The 18,224-nt window shown below is 41.3% G+C and overlaps 1 protein-coding gene across 2 annotated transcripts in view; it reads left to right on the forward strand.

Annotated features, from left to right (window-relative positions):
- PRKAR2B (protein kinase cAMP-dependent type II regulatory subunit beta) overlaps positions 1-18,224 on the forward strand; it is a 102,500-nt gene that overhangs the window by 56,454 nt on the left and 27,822 nt on the right. For both annotated transcript variants that reach the window (XM_053218622.1, XM_027071680.2), the window contains exons 3-4: positions 9,507-9,559; positions 16,792-16,875. In XM_053218622.1, coding sequence (XP_053074597.1) covers positions 9,507-9,559; positions 16,792-16,875 — 137 coding nt within the window. The remainder of the gene's footprint in view (positions 1-9,506; positions 9,560-16,791; positions 16,876-18,224) is intronic.

Consider the following 18,224-nt stretch of genomic DNA (forward strand, 5'->3'; position numbering starts at 1 on the left):
TAGTCTGTAGATCTTTAAACTAAGAACTTTTAACCTTGTTTTTAAGTAAACTGTGAAGTTGATTTCAGTACTCTCACCGTTCCCCTTCTAAGCAATAGGACGAGAGAGGAAACCTTGGGCTTAAGGCCAGTAGCTGGTTTCTCTGCTCATTAGGGCTCTTCATAATATTCTGGTTTTCTCTCCTCTGAGCATGTGGTGGATGCAGGTCCCTTTCTCCTGAACTTAGGAATGTCCATGTCACTTGCCCTGTGAACTGTGATTATGTATTCCTTCTTGGCAGAAGTGACGTGTATCACTTCAGGCAGAAGCTTTAGGAGTGTAGGGGAAGAAAAATTCTCCTGTACCCTCTTTGGGGCTCTGGCTGGGCCTAAGAAACTGACATAGGATTAATAGAACTTACATACATTTCATTGAATGTCTACACATATGTGGGGTCCTTCACAAGAAAACGAAGACCCAAGCAAGTGACTAGAGCAGGAAGCTTTTCTATCTTTGAGGCGACAGTAAGTTTGTAAAGTATTGACAAGACAGAAAGGGGTTTGGGCTCTGAGTAGTAAATGGTCAAGAGGTAGCAAGGGGTTTTTTTTATTTAAAAAATTTTTTTTAAGTATTTACTTATTTTTGAGAGAGAGAGAGAGAGAGAGAACGCAAACAGGGGAGGAGCAGAGAGAGAGGGAGACACAATCTGAAGCAGGCTCCAGGCCCTGAGCTGTCAGCACAGAGCCCATCGCGGGGCTGAACTCAAAAACCCAGAGATCTGACTGAGCCACCCTGGTGTCCCAACAAGGGTTGTTTATACAGCCTTCTTGGCCCTAACTTCCTTGTCTTTCATAAGGATGGGTGTCTCCCTTCCTCCTGGTACAGGAAAGGTATTTTTCACCTGGGAGATTTCAGGGGAAAAGGGCGAGGTGGGGGAGGTCAGAGTGACCTTCTTGCTCATGCCGTTTTGTCAGACTTCTTCGGCTTAACGCAGTCCAAATAAGGTGCCGTGTTTTGGGGTGCTGGGTCTTGAACCAGGAGCCAGTGAGCAGTTTGCCACTGCCTTGGGGACCGGTGACATTCCAAATGGTGGAGGCTCTGTCGGCCTGCAGCCTTCAACAAAGACGACAGGGAGCAAAGTACCCACGGGACATGGATATGGCCATATCCATGGACATATCCTGTGAGCAAGAAGGAAACTTTTGTTTTCTGTCACTCCGTTTTGGGAATGCTTGTTACTGTAGTATAAGCCAGCCTACCCTGGCAGATGCAGTTTCACTAGGTCTAAGATCAAAAGAAAATCATACTTTTCTCACCACTAAAATGCCTATTCATTTCCTCACTCATCTTTGTTCCCATTGACTGTGTGCCAGCTACTGTTTTAAGTGCTAGAAATGCCACACCGAACCAAACAGTTTCCTCTTTTCTCCCACTTCTTCCCACTGCCTGTTGACTGCCAGGGGGCTTCTTTCTCTGTGAAGCCTCCTCTGTCCTCCAAGCAGCTGCTCACTCGTTTTCCCCTGTGCTTCTACAGCATTCTTTTCCTCTGCATCATCTCTCAAATTCCACAATTAAAATTTTTTTTAATTTTTTAAAATGTTTATTTTTGAGACAGAGACAGAGCATGAGCAGGGGAGGGGCAGAGAGAGAGGGAGACACAATTCGAAGCAGGCTCCAGGCTCTGAGCTGTCAGTGCAGAGCCCGATGCAGGGCTTGAACTCACAAGCTGGGAGATCATGACCCGAGCTGAAGTCCGACGCTTAACCAACGGAGCCACCCAGGCGCCCCCAAAATATTTTTTTAATGATAAATAAGAATTCCAATGGAGGGGCTCCTGGGTGGCTCAAGTTGGTTAAGCATCCGACTCATGAGCTCACGGTTCATGGGTTTGAGCCCTGCATCCAGCTCTGTGCTGACAGTGTGGAGCTGGCTTGGAATTCTCTCTCTCTCCCTCTCTCTCTGCCCCTCCCATGTGCTCACTCGCTCACTCTCTTGCTCTCTCTCAAAATAAGTAAAAAATGAACTTAAAAAATTAAAAAAAAAAATTCCGATGGGTTCTTTTGCTTGAACGTGATTTGGGATCAAAATGTGAGCTTCTCCATTGTTAGATGTGTCCAAATGCCTTTGCTCCGTGAATTCAAAGTTAGGATCTTCACTGATGTGTCAGAGCAGATGGACACCACCCCTACCAGGGCAGAAATGTGGGGGGGGGAGGGGGAGAGTCCGTTGACTGTCACTGTGCCTTTATTTGGCTGGAAATAGTGCATCTTATCCAGGTGCTTTTTTATTATTTTTGTCTTTCCCCCAAAGTCTTTTTAGGCTCCTTTCCCTCATCCCTCCCACCTCCATAATGAAATTTTAATACCACTCATGTACTGTATATCTGTTTGTGTATTGTGTATATATATGTGCTTTAACCCCCCACACACAAAAAAAGTAGTTTTTTTGTGCTCTCCCCCAACTAATCTTGCTTTTTACTAGTATTTGTAATTTTTTTCCCTTTGTAGGAGGGCATTTCCACTTCAATAAGCTAAGTTTAACCGTATTGCAGCAGAACTCTGTTGTCTAATGCACCTGTGCTTTTTATCAGAGCTTTATTTTAAGCTGATTATCATTTAAATACATATGCTAAAATCTTACTGTACTGAGAACACTGGAAAAGTGAACGTTAATGTATTTTACAGGAATCGATTTTTTTCTAGGTTAAATGCCTTTAAACCATGCAGTTTCTCTGTACGGGCCACATTTGCTTTTTCCTCCTTTGACAAATATCTATTGAGGGTGTACTGTGCACAGGGCTCTGTGCCAGGTGCTGAGGCCCAGTGTAGTGGCTCACGGAGTTCAGGCTGGCTCCTATATGCTTTGTTAGGCAGCAAGCTAGCACGGGTTTTATAAACTAGTCTGATGCAGAGCTGTTTGAACAAATTTTTATATGTTTCCAACAAAGTGCAGTGGACACTGGGTGAAAACCCCTGGGAGGTGCTGTAATCCCTTGTGCAGGAGAATAAGAAGGGTACTTGGTCTTTGTCCTGAGTCCCTGGCACAGAGCTCCTCAAACCCTTAGAATCTCCTGAGTGATAGGAATTTATTTGCTACGCAGTGACTCTTGGCTGAGGGGCTTCTCGATAGCTTGAGAATGGGGGCTTGTTGCCAGAAAGAACAAACTTTGATTAGAAGCTTGGAACTTTTCTGCCCTAACCCCAACCTCTGGGAAGGGGAAGGAGACTGGAGATGGAGTTAATCACCAGTGGCCAGTGATTTAATTAATTGTGCCTGTGTAGTAAAACCCTAGATGACAAGGAGCGCCTGGGTGGCTTTGTTGGTTAAGCATCCAACTCTTGGTTTTGGCTCAGGTCATGATCTCACAGTTTGTGGGATCAAGCCCCACGTTGGGCTCTGTGCTTACAGTAGGGAGCCTGCTTGGGATTCTCTCTCTCTCTCTCTCTCTCTCTCTCCCTCAAAATAAACATTAAAGGGGGGGGAAAAAAAGAAGAAGAAACTGTAGATCTGTAGATGACAGGGTTGAGAGCTTCCAGATTGGTGAACACATCAGAGTGCTGGGAGGGTGGCATACCCAGAGAGCACTTGGAGATTCTGCCCCTCCCCCATACCTTGCCCTGTGAATCTCTTCCATTGGCTGTTCTTGAGTTGTTCCCTTTATAATAAACCAGTAAGAGTAAGGAAGGCACTTTCCTGAGTTCTGTGATTCATTCTAGTGAATTTGGAACCAGAGTGGTCATGAGAACCCTCAATTTATAACTGGTTAGTGGCCTGGGAATCGAGATCAGCATCTGAAGTGGGGTTGGTCCTGCAAGACTGAGCCCTTTGACTTGTGGCATCTGACACTAACTCCAGGTAGATAGTATCAATTAAATTGGATTGGTAGACAATCCAGTTGGTATCAGAGAGTTGGAGGAGTGCTGTTGGGAGAAACAACGTGTATTTGGTGTCATGATGGGAAAAAAAATCCCTTAACCTTGGCTGTCAACTGCAGTTGATCCTTGAATAACACAGGTGTGAACTGTTCAGATCCACTTATACATGGATTTTTTTCAGTAAGCCTGGTACAGCATCACAGTACTGTAAATGTATTTTCTGTTCCTTAAGATTTTCTTAATAACATTTTCTTCTTTCTAGCCTTCTTTGTTATAAGAATACAGTTTCTAACACATATAACATACAAATGTGGGTTAATCAACTGTGTATAAGGCTTCCAATCAAAGTTTTCAGAGAGTCAAAGTTATATGTGGATTTTTTAGGGGCACTTGGGTGGCTCAGTTGGTTGAGCATCCAACTCTCGATCTTGGTCTCAGGGTTGTGAGTTCAAGTCCTATGTTGGGCTCCGTGCTGGGCATGAAGTCTACTTTAAAAAAAGGTTATATGTGGATTTTCAACAGCATGGGGGTTGTCTTCCCTAACCCCTTCATTGTTCACAGGTTAACTGTGTGCAGGTGTGTGTGTGTGTGTGTGTGTGTGTGTGTGTGTGTGTGTGTGTCTTACATGAGAAGATTGAGGGCCAAGCCCCAGAAGGTACAGAGTCAATATAGTTCCCACTTTCCTATTCTGTCCTGCAAACTATGACAGGTCACTGGCTATGTAATACATGCATATCACAGTACAATGTGGGAATCAACTTAAATTCTTAGACCATTCTAGATGTCCAAATAGATAATGTGAATATAGCAGGAAAGCCTCAATATAGGGTTCACTTAAAGAATAAGGCTCTGGCCCTTCCTACTGTGTAATTGCCACACAAAGAAGAGAATATATAGTTTCAGGCTCAATTTCAGATTTCCCAGGAGGGATAAGGTAAATACATTTTCCAAAGAATACAAAACAGCTCATAGTAGCTGGAGGCTTTGGTTTGAGGGTCCTTCAGGTACAGAGCCTTCATCCATTCATTCCTTGTACATATATTTCCTGAGCTTCTAATCTCTATGCCAGGCCCCTTGGTGAAGAGATAAAAGTTCTCATTTCTTTCTGTTTCCATTTCTTGGACAAATGGTGTTAGACATTTTAGCAAAGAAGGACAACTTTTTTTAAACATTTATTGTTGAGAGACAGACAGAGTGTGAGCAGGGGAGGGGCAGAGAGAGAGGGAGACACAGAATCCAAAGCAAGTTCCAGGCTCTGAGCTGTCAGCACAGAGCCCAACGGGGGGCTTGAACTCACAAACTGTGAGGTCATGACCTGAACTGAAGTCAGACGCTTAACCAACTGAGCCACCCAGGCGCCCCATGAAGGACAACTTTTTATTCATTCATTTATTCTACTTGTGTTGGAGAGTCTATAATGCAGGTAGAATATTAGGAGATACTTAAACAAGGTATCATCTCTGCCCTCAAAGACCTTGCAAGCTTGTTTGTTCATTAATCAGTCATTCATTCAAAAAAAGTATGCCTTGAGCCAGGTGGCATGCCAGGTCCATGCTAGGGAACTAGACAGGGAACAGGAGCGCACAGTTAGCTCCTGATGGGCTGTAAGTCCCAGCCTCAAGGGGGAGCAGATAGTAACACCTTTGGGAGAGTACAGAGTGTTAAGTGAAAACTGTGATCTCCACCCATGGTATTGGGTCAGGGCAAAGGGAGTGCACAATGGGTTTTCCTAAACTAGCTCTAAGGAGGGTGCCTCTTGTCTAACTTTTTAGTTGGGGCTGGAGAGAAAGGATGGCTTGGAAAGGAGTTCCAGTCCCAGGAAACAGCATAAGTAAAGATTTGGGGGATGGAAAACACCATGGCAGCGTACAAGACTGCATGTGCTGTGTTTTGATTTGGCTGTAGGACCAATCAACCAACTGTTGCACATAAATGCCAAGAACTAAATCCTTGTAATATTGGCACAGTAAATAGTTCAAGGAAATGGGCAGCCAAGAAACAAATAAGCAATGCTGTAGATATCACAAATTAGAAGGGTGTTAAATAACAAATAATACTGGGACAATTAATAAGCTATTTAGAAATATAGTAGATTCTTACTCATAATTTTTGTCAGAGGTTAGGGGATTGGAATTTAGAGATTTTAGAGAATTAAGATTGCCCTCTATGCATTAAAATTTAAGATCAACACTAAAGGATTTACCTACTATACCAGCTCATTGAATATGTGATCCCATTAGCAGTGCTGACCACATGGGCCCCATATTTACAAGGGCCCCGAGTTTGGTCTAATGTTCTGTTGTTGCCCTCCTGAAATTCTTAATTTTGGAAAACAGGTCTGTGTTTTCATTTTGCACTGAGTCCTGCTTATTATGTAGCAGTCCTGCTTGTGGGATTGGTCATCTATGAAAACAAGTTTACAGAGCCAAGCTTTAGAAGTAGATGTCCTCATGCTTTTGGAAGAGTTGCAGCCAACAGGATTAAAGTGTGTAGGCCACAAGAGCAGGACCATCTGTATGGTGTCTGTGGAAGCCTCAAGCTGTCCCAGACTGATGCCACTAAACATTCATTTTATTAGACACACTCTCTGCCTCTAGCTCTTTCTCATCGAGCAGCCTTTTAATTGTGATTTGGCTTCTTCCATGGTCTTCCTGCAGGGAGAGAGCTGGTCATGCTGACTCCATACTTGATTCAGGGGTGAGTTACTAAATTGGTGTTCTGGCGATACGCATGAGTGAGGTGTTTTAATGGGAGCTTGCCCCTGAGAGACAGGCCCACGCTTCTGTTCAGTTTCTGAGATAGAAGGTTGAAGTCCATGCATTAGGCTGGTGAGTTCACCAGAGTCAAGTGCAGAGCAGAACATTAGTTAAGAACAAGGGTTCTGAGGTCAGCCAGACAATGAATGCTGTGATCAGGTATTGGTCCTGTTGAACTAAAATGTGTGATCTGGGCCAAGATACATAAACTCTTAGTGCCCTAGCCTTTCATCTGTCGATTGGTGATAGAAAACCTACCTTAGGGTTGTTGTGAGATTGAATGAGAAAATATACACTAAGTCAGGGTTTCTCACCCACAGCTTGTTGACAGCTTGAGCCAGGTGATTGTGGGTTGTGGAGAAGGGGAGCTGCCCCATGCGTTGTGGCTTGTTTATTGGTATCTTTGGCGTCCCTCAGTAGCCTGCAGCTTCCCCCTAAGCACCCCCAGTTGTGACAATCAGAGTATCTCCAGACATTGCCAGATGTCCTTTGGGGACAGAATTGGTCCTGGTTACAAATCATTCACTCACTGGCCAAGGTGTATATGGAGTAATGCCTGGAGAAAAGAAAGCACATGTTAGGTTTTATAATAATAAGGGCAGTTGGGGTGCCTGGGTGGCTCAGTCGGGTAAGCATCAGACTTAGGCTCAGGTTATGATCTCACAGTTAGTGGATTCGAGCCCTGCATCGGGCTCTGTGCTGACAGCTCAGAGCCTGGAGCCTGCTTCGGATTCTGTGTCTCCCTCTCTGTCAGTCCTTCCCCTACTGTCTCTCTCTCTCTCTCTCAAAAATAAATAAACATTGGGAAAAAAAATTTTTTAATAATAAAGGCAGTAGTAGTACTAATGATGATAGACTCCTGAGGCCTCTGGAAAGACATTTGTCAGCTGCTCACTGAACCTCTGTTCTTTAAATTTCTCCCGTCTACAGCAGAATAAAGGTCCACATGAATTAAAGGGCAAATGTAAAAAGATCCACTTTTAAAAAAGTGCAAGAGAGGTAAATCTTTAGATTTGTAAATAAAGAAGGAGTTTCTAAGCTCAAAACCAGTGGTATTTTGGGGATGTTTAATGTTGAGTTTAAATCGTATAGAGGAATTTTCTTCCTTGATCTCACTACATTAAAAATAAATAAATATACCTAGCCTGTGAAAACTTTGTAATTGTAGTTAAAAAAGCACACTGGTGGGGCGCCTGGGTGGCGCAGTCGGTTAAGCATCCGACTTCAGCCAGGTCACGATCTCGCAGTCCGTGAGTTCAAGCCCCGCGTCAGGCTCTGGGCTGATGGCTTAGAGCCTGGAGCCTGTTTCCGATTCTGTGTCTCCCTCTCTCTCTGCCCCTCCCCCGTTCATGCTCTGTCTCTCTCTGTCCCAAAAAAAAACAAAAAACAAACAAAAAAAAACACACTGGATAAAATGACTGTGAGAAATAGGTCAGTGGTGTTAAGAAACTGGTGTAAATCAAAAAGAAAACCAAATGCATACAGAAATTCCTCATATATAAAGACAAAGGTAGAAATATAGTCAGCTTATAAACATTTGAACATAGTTTAAAATGCAAAATAATATTTGTTTATTTGTTTATTTACTTATAAATTTTTATTTATTTATTTTGAGAGAGGAGGAGGGGGCCGAGGGAGAGGTGAGAGAGAATCCCAAGCAGGCTCCATGCTGTCGTTGCAGAGCCCAACACGGTGCTCTATCTCACAAACTGAGATCATGACCTGAGCCAAAATCCAGAGTCAGATGCTTAACTGACTGAGCCACACAGGTGCTCCTAAAATTCAAAATAATTTTTAAAATTTTAAATAAATTTTTCATCTAGATTGGCAGGATTTTAAGCAGTAACGTCCAATTCTGTTGTATAGTTTAGAGAAGTCTTACACCTTCTTTGTGGGACAGCAGATGGGTACAGTCCCTCTGGAAGGAAGCTTGGTAATAAGTATGCCTTAAAAAATTGTCATACCTGTTAGCCCCCAAAAATTACGTTTGGGAATAATTCCCATAGCATAATCTGAAATGTAGACAAATATTTATGCATGAAGAGGTTTATTGCAAGCTTCTTTTAATAATAGAAGCCAGCTAAGTGTCTAGCAGCATTATGGGAGTGGTTAATGTTAGTTTATGATAATTAATCAGCAGTCTTTAAAACAATTTTTGCAAAATGTTCCTAATGGCATATGCAATTCTTACAGTGTTAAATGAAAAAAGCAAGCTATTAACTGAATATACAGTATGAACTCAACTCAGAATAAAAACTAGAAAGGAATATGAGCACGTTAATCATATTTGCCCTTGGAAGACTGGGTTATGAGTAATTTAGGGTAGGTACTCGTAACTGTACAATTAAGTTGATCATCTCATAGCAGACTTAGACTTTTTTTGGTGTCTCTTTGAGGAATTTTTAAATATTGTGCATTTCTAGAGCTTGGAAATGAAGGTGGAACAGGTGAAGCTATGTTTCTTTGAGTAACAGAAAGTGGAAAGCAATTGTCATTGTTTTATCGGTTCGTGGGTTTTATCGGTTCGTGGGTTCGAGCTCCACGTCGGGCTCTGTGCTGACAGTGCTGAGCCTGGAGCCTGCTTCAGAGTCTGTGTCTCCCTCTCTCTCTGCCCCTCCCCTGCTCACGCTCTGTCTCTCTCTCTCCAAAAAAAAAAAAATAAATAAATAAACATTAAAAAAATTAAAAAAAATAAAGTACTGTTTTATATTTTAATCAATTTTTTATAAATTGAAATAAGAAATTGGTTTTGGGGTGTAGACTGCTTGCCTTGGCTGACATGAATTAATGTTGTTTTATACCATGGTTCTCTTTTTGTTCATTTATTTTTTTAAGGTGTATTTATTGTAGTATGTTTCTTGATAAAAACATCAAATGTCCATTTTTATTTTTATAGTATGTGCCGAAGCTTATAATCCTGATGAAGAAGAAGATGATGCAGAGTCCAGGGTATGTAATTGATAAGTTAATTTTAAATTATACTCCTGTTTTGGATCAGGAATATAATAATAAAAGATGTTAACAGGCATATAGATCAACAGAAGGCATAATGGAAGTATTTTGACTGTTTCTTTTTCCTAGTTTTCTCTTGGATGCTTTACTTCTACTTCAAGTTCTATAGAATTACTTTTTTCCAAAAAGAGTCTTTTTGTTTGGGTAAAAGGAAAGATGAACATAAACACTAGTTGTGGTTTCATTTCTTTTTGCACAAATACGGCCTGGTGATGGAAAATGTTTTTTAGTTATCTTTCTCATAGTGTTAATGCTATTTTTTCTGATAGTATTTCTAGTAAAGAAAAATACCGGGGAAAGCCTTTTTGTTCCTACTAGTTTATAACAACAGAAGCTTATTCTGAAACAAACAAAATCACAGTAAAATTACATCTAATGTGTCAGTTTAAAAGTTCTTACTTTTAAAAAGCTATCATGAGTCTTAATAGATTGCTCAGAAACTGATTTCTTGAAGGCTGTAATGTTATTTGTAAGAATTTGTCCAGTTTTGTTTGAAGCAGTTTTTAAGCTATGTCCCTTCACTCCCTTCACCTTTTATTTATTTAGTAAAAAGTAAGCTAAATATAAGAGATTGCTCTGCCTGAAAAATGGAAAGTAATGATTTTCTTTTTTTCCTTCCTTCCTTCCTTCCTTCCTTCCTTCCTTCCTTGCTGTCTGTCTTTGTTTCATACTTACTTGGCAAAAGCTCCATTTGTTGTTTGGCCTCAAAAAATAAAAATTTATTTCTGTAGCTCTGACAATACTTAAATAAGATTGAGTTTTAATATGGAAAAGCAAATAGTATATCCCTAAGTCATTACATCATTAAGCTCCCTGAAATATATGTAAAATCCAGGGGTAGAAAGATCAAGGAGCCTCTGTTACACAGAAGGTCTTGAAGAAAATCCCATCTCATTTTTGTACCTGTGGGGATTCCCAGCACCAGCATGGGGGGAGCTCACGGTTTGCTGCCAGAACTCAAATTAATTTGATAATGTCTATAAATTCTGGCCTGAAATTATGTTTTCTTGGGATTAAGGTATCATTACTAATGTGTGGCATATTGTTAGCACTTCATGTAGGTGGAAAAACCAGGCCTTCCCCGTCGTGTACTTGATTTATGTATCTAGCAGAAACAATAACGGGTGACTTTGAAGAGGACACACATCTTTACACTTGTTCATAGCTACCATTTGATCCGTGATAGGTAAAGTGGTTGGCTGGGTCACACTCCACTTAATTCCTAACAGTCTTATTTGGGAGGGGTGGTACCAGTTAAGACTCATTTGGCTACATTAAAAAACCCAATCACATTGACATAAAAATTAAAAAAATATATATATAGGGGAAATTTATTGGATATATTCTTGGAAATCTCATAGAATTCCAGAAAGAATTAAAAAACCCAAAAAACCGAAGCCGTAGCTGGTAGACAGGAGCCAGGCCACCTCTGGTGTCTCTCCATAGCAGTGATTCAGGACTTAAGACTACTGCTCTGGAAAGGGACTTGGCTACCAATTGCTTTTATGCTGTGTCTCTCAGTTTAAAGACCCAGTTTCCCTGGGAGAGTTTCTCACGGACCCAGCTAGGGGGCCAGGGACAAGAGGTGCAGACTTAGCTACTGGCCACCACTTTTAAGTGAAGGCAGTTCCTAGAGAAGGAGGAATCTCGATAGGTGGGGATTTACCGCTAGAGTTATCCCCTGTAACACCCTTCATATTACTTTTAACAGTGTGTTTGTAATTAACTTGTTATAATTATAAGGCACTTCAGATTCTCTCCATTAGGAGAGAATGACTGTTCTTTAAACATGTTACTAAAAACTGCACTGTTTTTCCAGTCTTAGAGACTGACTACAAGGCAAACTGCACCATAGCACTTGGAAATGATTATGACAGATTTCAAAATTAATTGGCTCTAAGCAGGTATTGGAAAATGTAAAGAAAATATATAGTATATTTTGATAAGGTACCATTTCATTTGAACGTTTTGTATTATTTCACAGACTATGCAGCAGATCCTTAAATCTCAGATTAGTATAAATGAGTATTTATTCTGATATGAATTCAAAGAAAATTTAAACACTTAAGATTGATGTTACAAAATCACAAATTAGATTTTACCTTTAATGAATGAAAACACGGGTGCCTGGCTGGCTGAGTAGGTAGAGCGTGTGGCTCTTGATCTTGGTTGTGAGTTTGAGCCCCACATTGGGTATAGAGATTACTTTAAAAAAATGAAAATATCAGGGTGCCTGGGTGGCTCAGTTGGTTAAGCTTCTGACTTCGGCTCAGGTCACGATCTCAGAGTTCGTGGGTTTGAGCCCCGCGTCGGGCTCTGTGCTGACACCTCAGAACCTGGAGCCTGCCTCAGATTCTGTGTCTCCCTCTCTCTCTCTTCTCTTCCCCTCCCCTGCTTGCACTCTGTCTGTCTCTGTCTCTCTGTCTCTCTCTCTCAAAATAAATAAACATTAAAAAAATTTTTTTTAAATACTTAAAAAAAAATGAAAATATACAAGTTTTATTTACATCTAACATGTAGCCCTTCTGGTAGAGAAGAGCTGGTAAGTTTAAGAGTAGGTCATTTCTAGCAGAGCATGCAACTCTTGATTTTGGGGTCACAAGTTCAAACTCCACATTGGGTACAGAGATTACTTAAATAAAAATTTTTAAAAAACAGTGGAACATTTCTTTGTTGTGTTACTCCACAGAATTTGGAGGGTGGGGGGTGCCTTCTGTATATCTGGTGGGGTGCTAGGATGTTCCTTGCTGAGCACCATGGACAAATCCCTGCCATCTTGGGGCTTAGAGTCTCCTAGCAGAATTAGACAACAAGCCAGTAAATTAATGAACAGTTGCAAAGTGTGAGCACTAAAAGGATAGTGAAGCAGGGTCTAGTAATGAAAACAAAACCAACCCCACATGACAAGGTCCCCTAATTAAATGGAGTGGTTGCAGAAGGCCTCCTTGATGTGAGACTGGGGAGAGTCTTGCTCGAAAGCCCTGAAGCCCCTTTTGGGTTGATCTCAGAGTCTCAGCAGGGAGCAGGTGATAGTTCCCAGCCAAGGCAGGTGTGGCCACAGTGGTTCAGGTGAGGCTGGGGGAGGAGGGAGGAAGATTTAATACCCAGTAAATGTGATGGAATCCATCTAGGTGTTGAGATTTAAATTTTTTAAACGTTACCTTCAGCTCTGTGTGGAGAATGGACTGGACAAATAGAAAAATATCTTGTACAGATATCTCTTGCTTTACCAAAATAGATTTGTAGTGTTTTCTTTAAAGAAAACATCTACATAATTTTTTTTATGAATTGTTTTCCTGATTATTTAGTTGAAAGACACCCAAGATTTAGATAAGTTGACAAACTTTTTCTGTAAACCTTTTTTTTTCCTGAAAAATTTACTGTTTTCAGATAATAAGTATTTTAGGCTTTGGGGGCCATACAGTTTCTGTCAAAGCTACTTGCTTTGCTCTTGTAGCTTGAAAACAGCCATAGACACTACATAAGTGGATGAATGTGGCTGTGTTCCGTTAAAACTTTATCTATGGGGGTGCCTGCCTGGCTCAGTCGGTAGAGCACGTGAATTGATCTTGGGGTCATGAGTTTGAGCCCCATGTTAGGTGTAGAGCTTATTTAAAGAAAAAACCAAAAAACCGTATTTATGAACACTTGAAATTGAATTGTATCTAATTTTGATGTATCAGGAAGTATGAATTCTTTTGATTTTTATTAATCCCAATCATTCTTAGCTTAGGGGCCATGCAAAACGAATTTGGCCTTCAGGCCATAGTTTGCTGACCCTGGTTTAGAGAATAAATTTTGTAGCCAGCCTCCCTGGGATGAATCATAGCTCTGCAGCTCCGAACTTTCTGACATTGAAGAAATTACTTGGGACAAGTTCATTTTAATATAGGAGATCATACAGTAGTTTTCTTCTTCTGTCGGCTTATTTTACCTAGCATGAATTGCTACCTGCTTCATGGGGTCAGTTGCTGGGATAAAATGAGTTATTATTTTTAAAGCCCTGAAACCAGTGCCTGGCACATAATAAATGCTATATAATTATTTGGTTTTTTGTTTTACAATTATTTGTTTAAAAAATAAGATTTTTATCCGGAAATCAGAAATAAATTTTAATTAAAAAATAAAGTGGCTGCTAGTAAGAAGTCACAGTTGGGTATATTGCTGAAGACTTAGTTTTCCATATGCAGATCTTACATGTAGGATCACACCAAACCCAACAGAAAAAGAGTCTTTAGAAGCAGGAGAGCATCTTTTGAGCAGTTGGTTACAGAGTGGAGGCACCCAAAGTCTCAAAGATTCACCAGATTTCTGACTGCTTTCCAGAGCATAGAGCAGGATTTTAATATAGGGTCTGTTGTAAAAGATAAAAAAGACTCTGGGTACAGAGGAGTGATGGTGGGGAGAGGGGACAGAGGGAGAAAGGAAAGCAGTAGACAGTAGCTGTGGTGGCAGGATTAAGAACCAAGATTCAAAAGTGTTAGTTCTTGGGGCATCTGGGTGGCTCAATCTGGTAGGCGTCTGACTTTGGCTTAGGTCACGATCTTGTAGTTCGTGGGTTCGAGCCCCACATAGGGCTCTGTGCTGACAGCTCAGAGCCTGGAGTCTGCTTCGAATTCTGTGTCTCCCTCTCTCTCTGCCCCTCCCCTGCTCGCGCGCTCTCTCTCTCTCTCTCTCAATATAAATAAACATTAAAAAAATTAGAAGTGTTAATTCATAAGAATGGAGGTAGTAGGAGAGAGAGAGAAGGAAACTGCTGTTGTGTGAGGGGTTCCGTACAGAGTGAATGGTTGGGGCAAAAGACTTAAATTCATTACAAGAGTAAATCAAGTGCAAGGTGGTGCTAAGAAAGATTAAAGAAGACAATTTGGGTAATACAGTCACACCTCAGCACTTCATGAAGGAGGTGGTCTCCGTTCCCAAGGGTCCAGGGAACTTCAAGATGGGGTGGAAGGCAGGAAGCTTTTGTAGGACAAGGAATAAGGAACAAGGAAACAAGTATAGAGCCCAGGGTGGCATGGCTTTGGGGGTTGGCTACTGGCCATGCTATGTTTCTGGTGCAGCAGAGTATTTACGGGAACACGAAAGCTATTTAAATTGTGGTTTGCTGACGTTGCTCCCTGGGCAGGAATCCCTCCATCTTGGGCCTAGAAAGTTACTTCAGCAAGGGTGCCATGGTATCCCTGACTTTTCTCTCTGAGGACAGAGCTTCTCAGCAGGCAGACATTTTATGATTGTTTCAGTGTTGAAGATCTAGTTGGATTTTGTGAAGTGAGAGGTGACTTTTATTGTGTTAGCCTTCCTTATTTGAAGTAGGGAGATAGGAATTTTGGTTGGCATGAATTTTTTTAATGCCCAGATTTAAAAAATTTCTTGTGTTGTAAGTAGTGAGTTAGTTGGCACCAGGGTCTGCTTTTTCTGTGTCCATATGTCATCTTAGAATATAGTTTGAGGTGAAGTTTGCTTATATCTTACCCATATGGGAAAAAATGCAATGACGTCCTCTCCCACTGGCTAATACTCTTTTGAGGAGTATATAAATGCTACACAGACAGGCATACCTTGGAGATACTGTGAGTTCAGTTTCAGACTACCGAAATAAAGCATGTATTACAGCAAAGCCACTCAAATGAACTTTTTGGTTTCCCAGCGCAGAAAGAAGTTATGTTTACACTCTGTTGCAGTCTGTTAAATGTACAGTAGCATTATGTCTAAAACAACAACATCCATGTCTTATTTAATTATGTACTTTCTTGCAAAAAAATGCTAACCATCATCTGAGCTTTCAGCACATCCTAATAACTGATCTCAGATCACTGCAACAAATACAGTAATAATGAAAAGGTTTGAAGTATTCCAAGAATTACCAAAATGTAATCCAAAGAGACAGAGTGAGCAAATGCTGTTGGAAAAATGGTGCCAACAGACTTGCTCAACACAGGGTCACCACACACCTTCAATTTGTAAACACGCCTGTGAAGCGCAGTAAGGTGAAAATAAAACGAGGAAGGCCTGAATAACTGTAAATATCCTTTATTCCTCTTGGGCCTATGATTTTCATCAATTTTTAGCCACCTGAGATTGGCCTGAAGCACTGATTCTGATTTCCCATTGTGAGTTTTGGTATATTCATGGGCACAGAACTCACCCCTGCCTGGTTGTGGCTGTGCTGATGGCAGGGCCAGTGGCAGAAGGGCTGGGATACCTGCTCATCAGCTGCCATAGCCACTCTTTGAGCATTAGAATAGGAAAAGGTGGTGTGTCGGGGTCCAGGATGACGCCACGCCTGCTGTGTTTAGGACTGTCTCTTGCCTCTCTACTCATTTTATAGTTACAAACTACCGGTGTTCACAAAAGAGTGGGCCTTTTGGTTCAAGTTGGTTGAGGCTTCTGCTAGTCAAAAGGGACTCTGGAGAGTTGACAGGCCACACTTCCAGAGGGCATTCTGTTGGTCTTCCCCCTTCTGGAATGACAGTTTAGGAAGAATATACCTCACTTGTTTTCTTTGAGCTCATTCTAAACTGAGCACACCAGGACTGTTGGATTCATTTTTCCTGAAATCCACACTCCCTAGGCATGGCATGCATTGACTTGGTCCCTTGGGAAAATTACTCTTTGGTCCGGGTAGTTAGGTACATTGTGCATAAAAATGTATCTAACATCTAATGCAATATACTTGTAAGAATTAATTAGCTTCTAGAGGCAATCAAGTTTCAAAGGGAAGATCAACATCCTGAAAGACTATTGCACTCAGTGGTAGAGTGTGAAACAGTATTGAAGGCTATTGAGAGAATATTAAAACAGAACGAAGGCAGCCTGCAGATCTTCAGCGTAGCTGTTTTGACCTGCTGCCCTTTTGTGTGTTCCTACTGGCTGGGAGCTTTGGAGTCTTTAGTGATGAGCCAATCACAGACTTTTACCAAATGAATATGCTAATCTGGAGGAAACACTCTTCAAAACCATTCCAGTGCTGAATTGATGAATGTGCACCACTTCCCAGATATCAGCTCTGTTACTTGACCTTTCTTAGTGAGCTGCTAGCTGAGGTCTGGCCACCTAAAGTGAACCTCAGCACTGACCATTCTTCCCTCCAACATCCTGCTAGGAAATTTCACCCCTTACGAGTAAGATGAGTAGACTAATTGTTTGTTAATTTGGTATCCTTTTAGATTATACATCCCAAAACTGATGATCAAAGGAATCGATTACAAGAGGCTTGCAAAGACATTCTGCTATTTAAGAACCTGGATCCGGTAAGACAAATCTCACTAACCAGAAATGGTTTTTTTTTTTTCCCAGTGTCAGAGTGAAGAACTGGGTAGGGTCTTAGATTTTACCCTCTTTACAAGCTAACATCACCCAGGATGATGTAAAGGCCCCACCGTAGATGCCTGAGTGTATAGTGGGGTTGTGTTCTAGGAGAGCAACCCCAGGCTTCAGAGGTGCTCTGTTGTCACAGCTAGGAGTTCACAGGCCTGCCTGCACCTTGTCTGGGGAAGACATTATGTCATCCCTCGAGGTTACTTGTTACAAACATTGCCCTGAGAAATGGCCCAGATGAAGAGAAGGTAGGACCTTGCATTCTTTGTACAGCCAGTAGGAACGTGCAGGATGGTGCAGAGCCCGTGGTGGATTGCCTCTCTTACCAGCTAGTAATAGTAATTACATTTTAATGTGTGACTTGTCTGTTATACGTATTTTAAAGGTAACATTTTACTTGGCCTCAAAGGAGGGGGATTTCTTTCTTTCTTTCTTTCTTTCTTTCTTTCTTTCTTTCTTTCTTTCTTTTTTTTTTTTTGGTAAGGATTTCGAAATCTGTGGTCTTTGGTTCTGGGTGATTTTCTAGAATACCCTCTTTCAGTGTTTTGCCTTGAATTCTGACTTAAGTGTTCTTTTCCTTCATCACAGATTATGCCTCTTCACTGCTCTGTGGTCCTTTGGGTTGCCATGATCCTGCTGCCATGATCCAAATGTGGGAAATGAGTCAACTCTTGTAGCTTACCTCAACTTTTGTTGGTCAAACGCAGCATTTTATAGTTTTCAGATTGATGTCCTGGAGAAGAAAGCATTAAATTAACACCTATTCTTTTAAAGATAAGGTCTTCTAAAGGCCATTTTTATAAAGAGGAAGGGAGTGCATTATACCAAATCTTCTATACTGGGTCATATGACACCTGCAACATTTTTTAAAAATCCTTTGTTTTGCGGTACCTGGGTGGCTAGGTCGCTTACATGTCTGCCTTTGGCTCAAGTCATGATCTCATGGTTCGTGGGTTCGAGCCCCACATCGGGTTCTCTGCTGTCAGCACGGAGCCCACTTCAGATCCTCTGTCTCCCTCTTTCTCTGCCCCTCCTCCACTTGCACTTGCTGTCTCTCTCTCTCTCTCTGTCTCTCCCTCTCTCTCTCTCAAAAATAAATAAACATTTAAAAAAAAAGATTCTTTTTTTCTAGTACCACATATGTGTCTTCACATCCTCCAGGAACACAGATTATACTTTGTGACTTTGGAGATATTGTTTTAGGACCACACATTACATACAAGTTCTTGTCCAATTTGACTCAGGTCCTCTAGAATTCTGAGTTTGCAAAACTGTGAGCTCT

Source organism: Acinonyx jubatus, chromosome A2 (genome assembly GCF_027475565.1).
Source record: "Acinonyx jubatus isolate Ajub_Pintada_27869175 chromosome A2, VMU_Ajub_asm_v1.0, whole genome shotgun sequence".
In the NCBI taxonomy this organism is placed as follows: Eukaryota; Metazoa; Chordata; class Mammalia; order Carnivora; family Felidae; genus Acinonyx; species Acinonyx jubatus.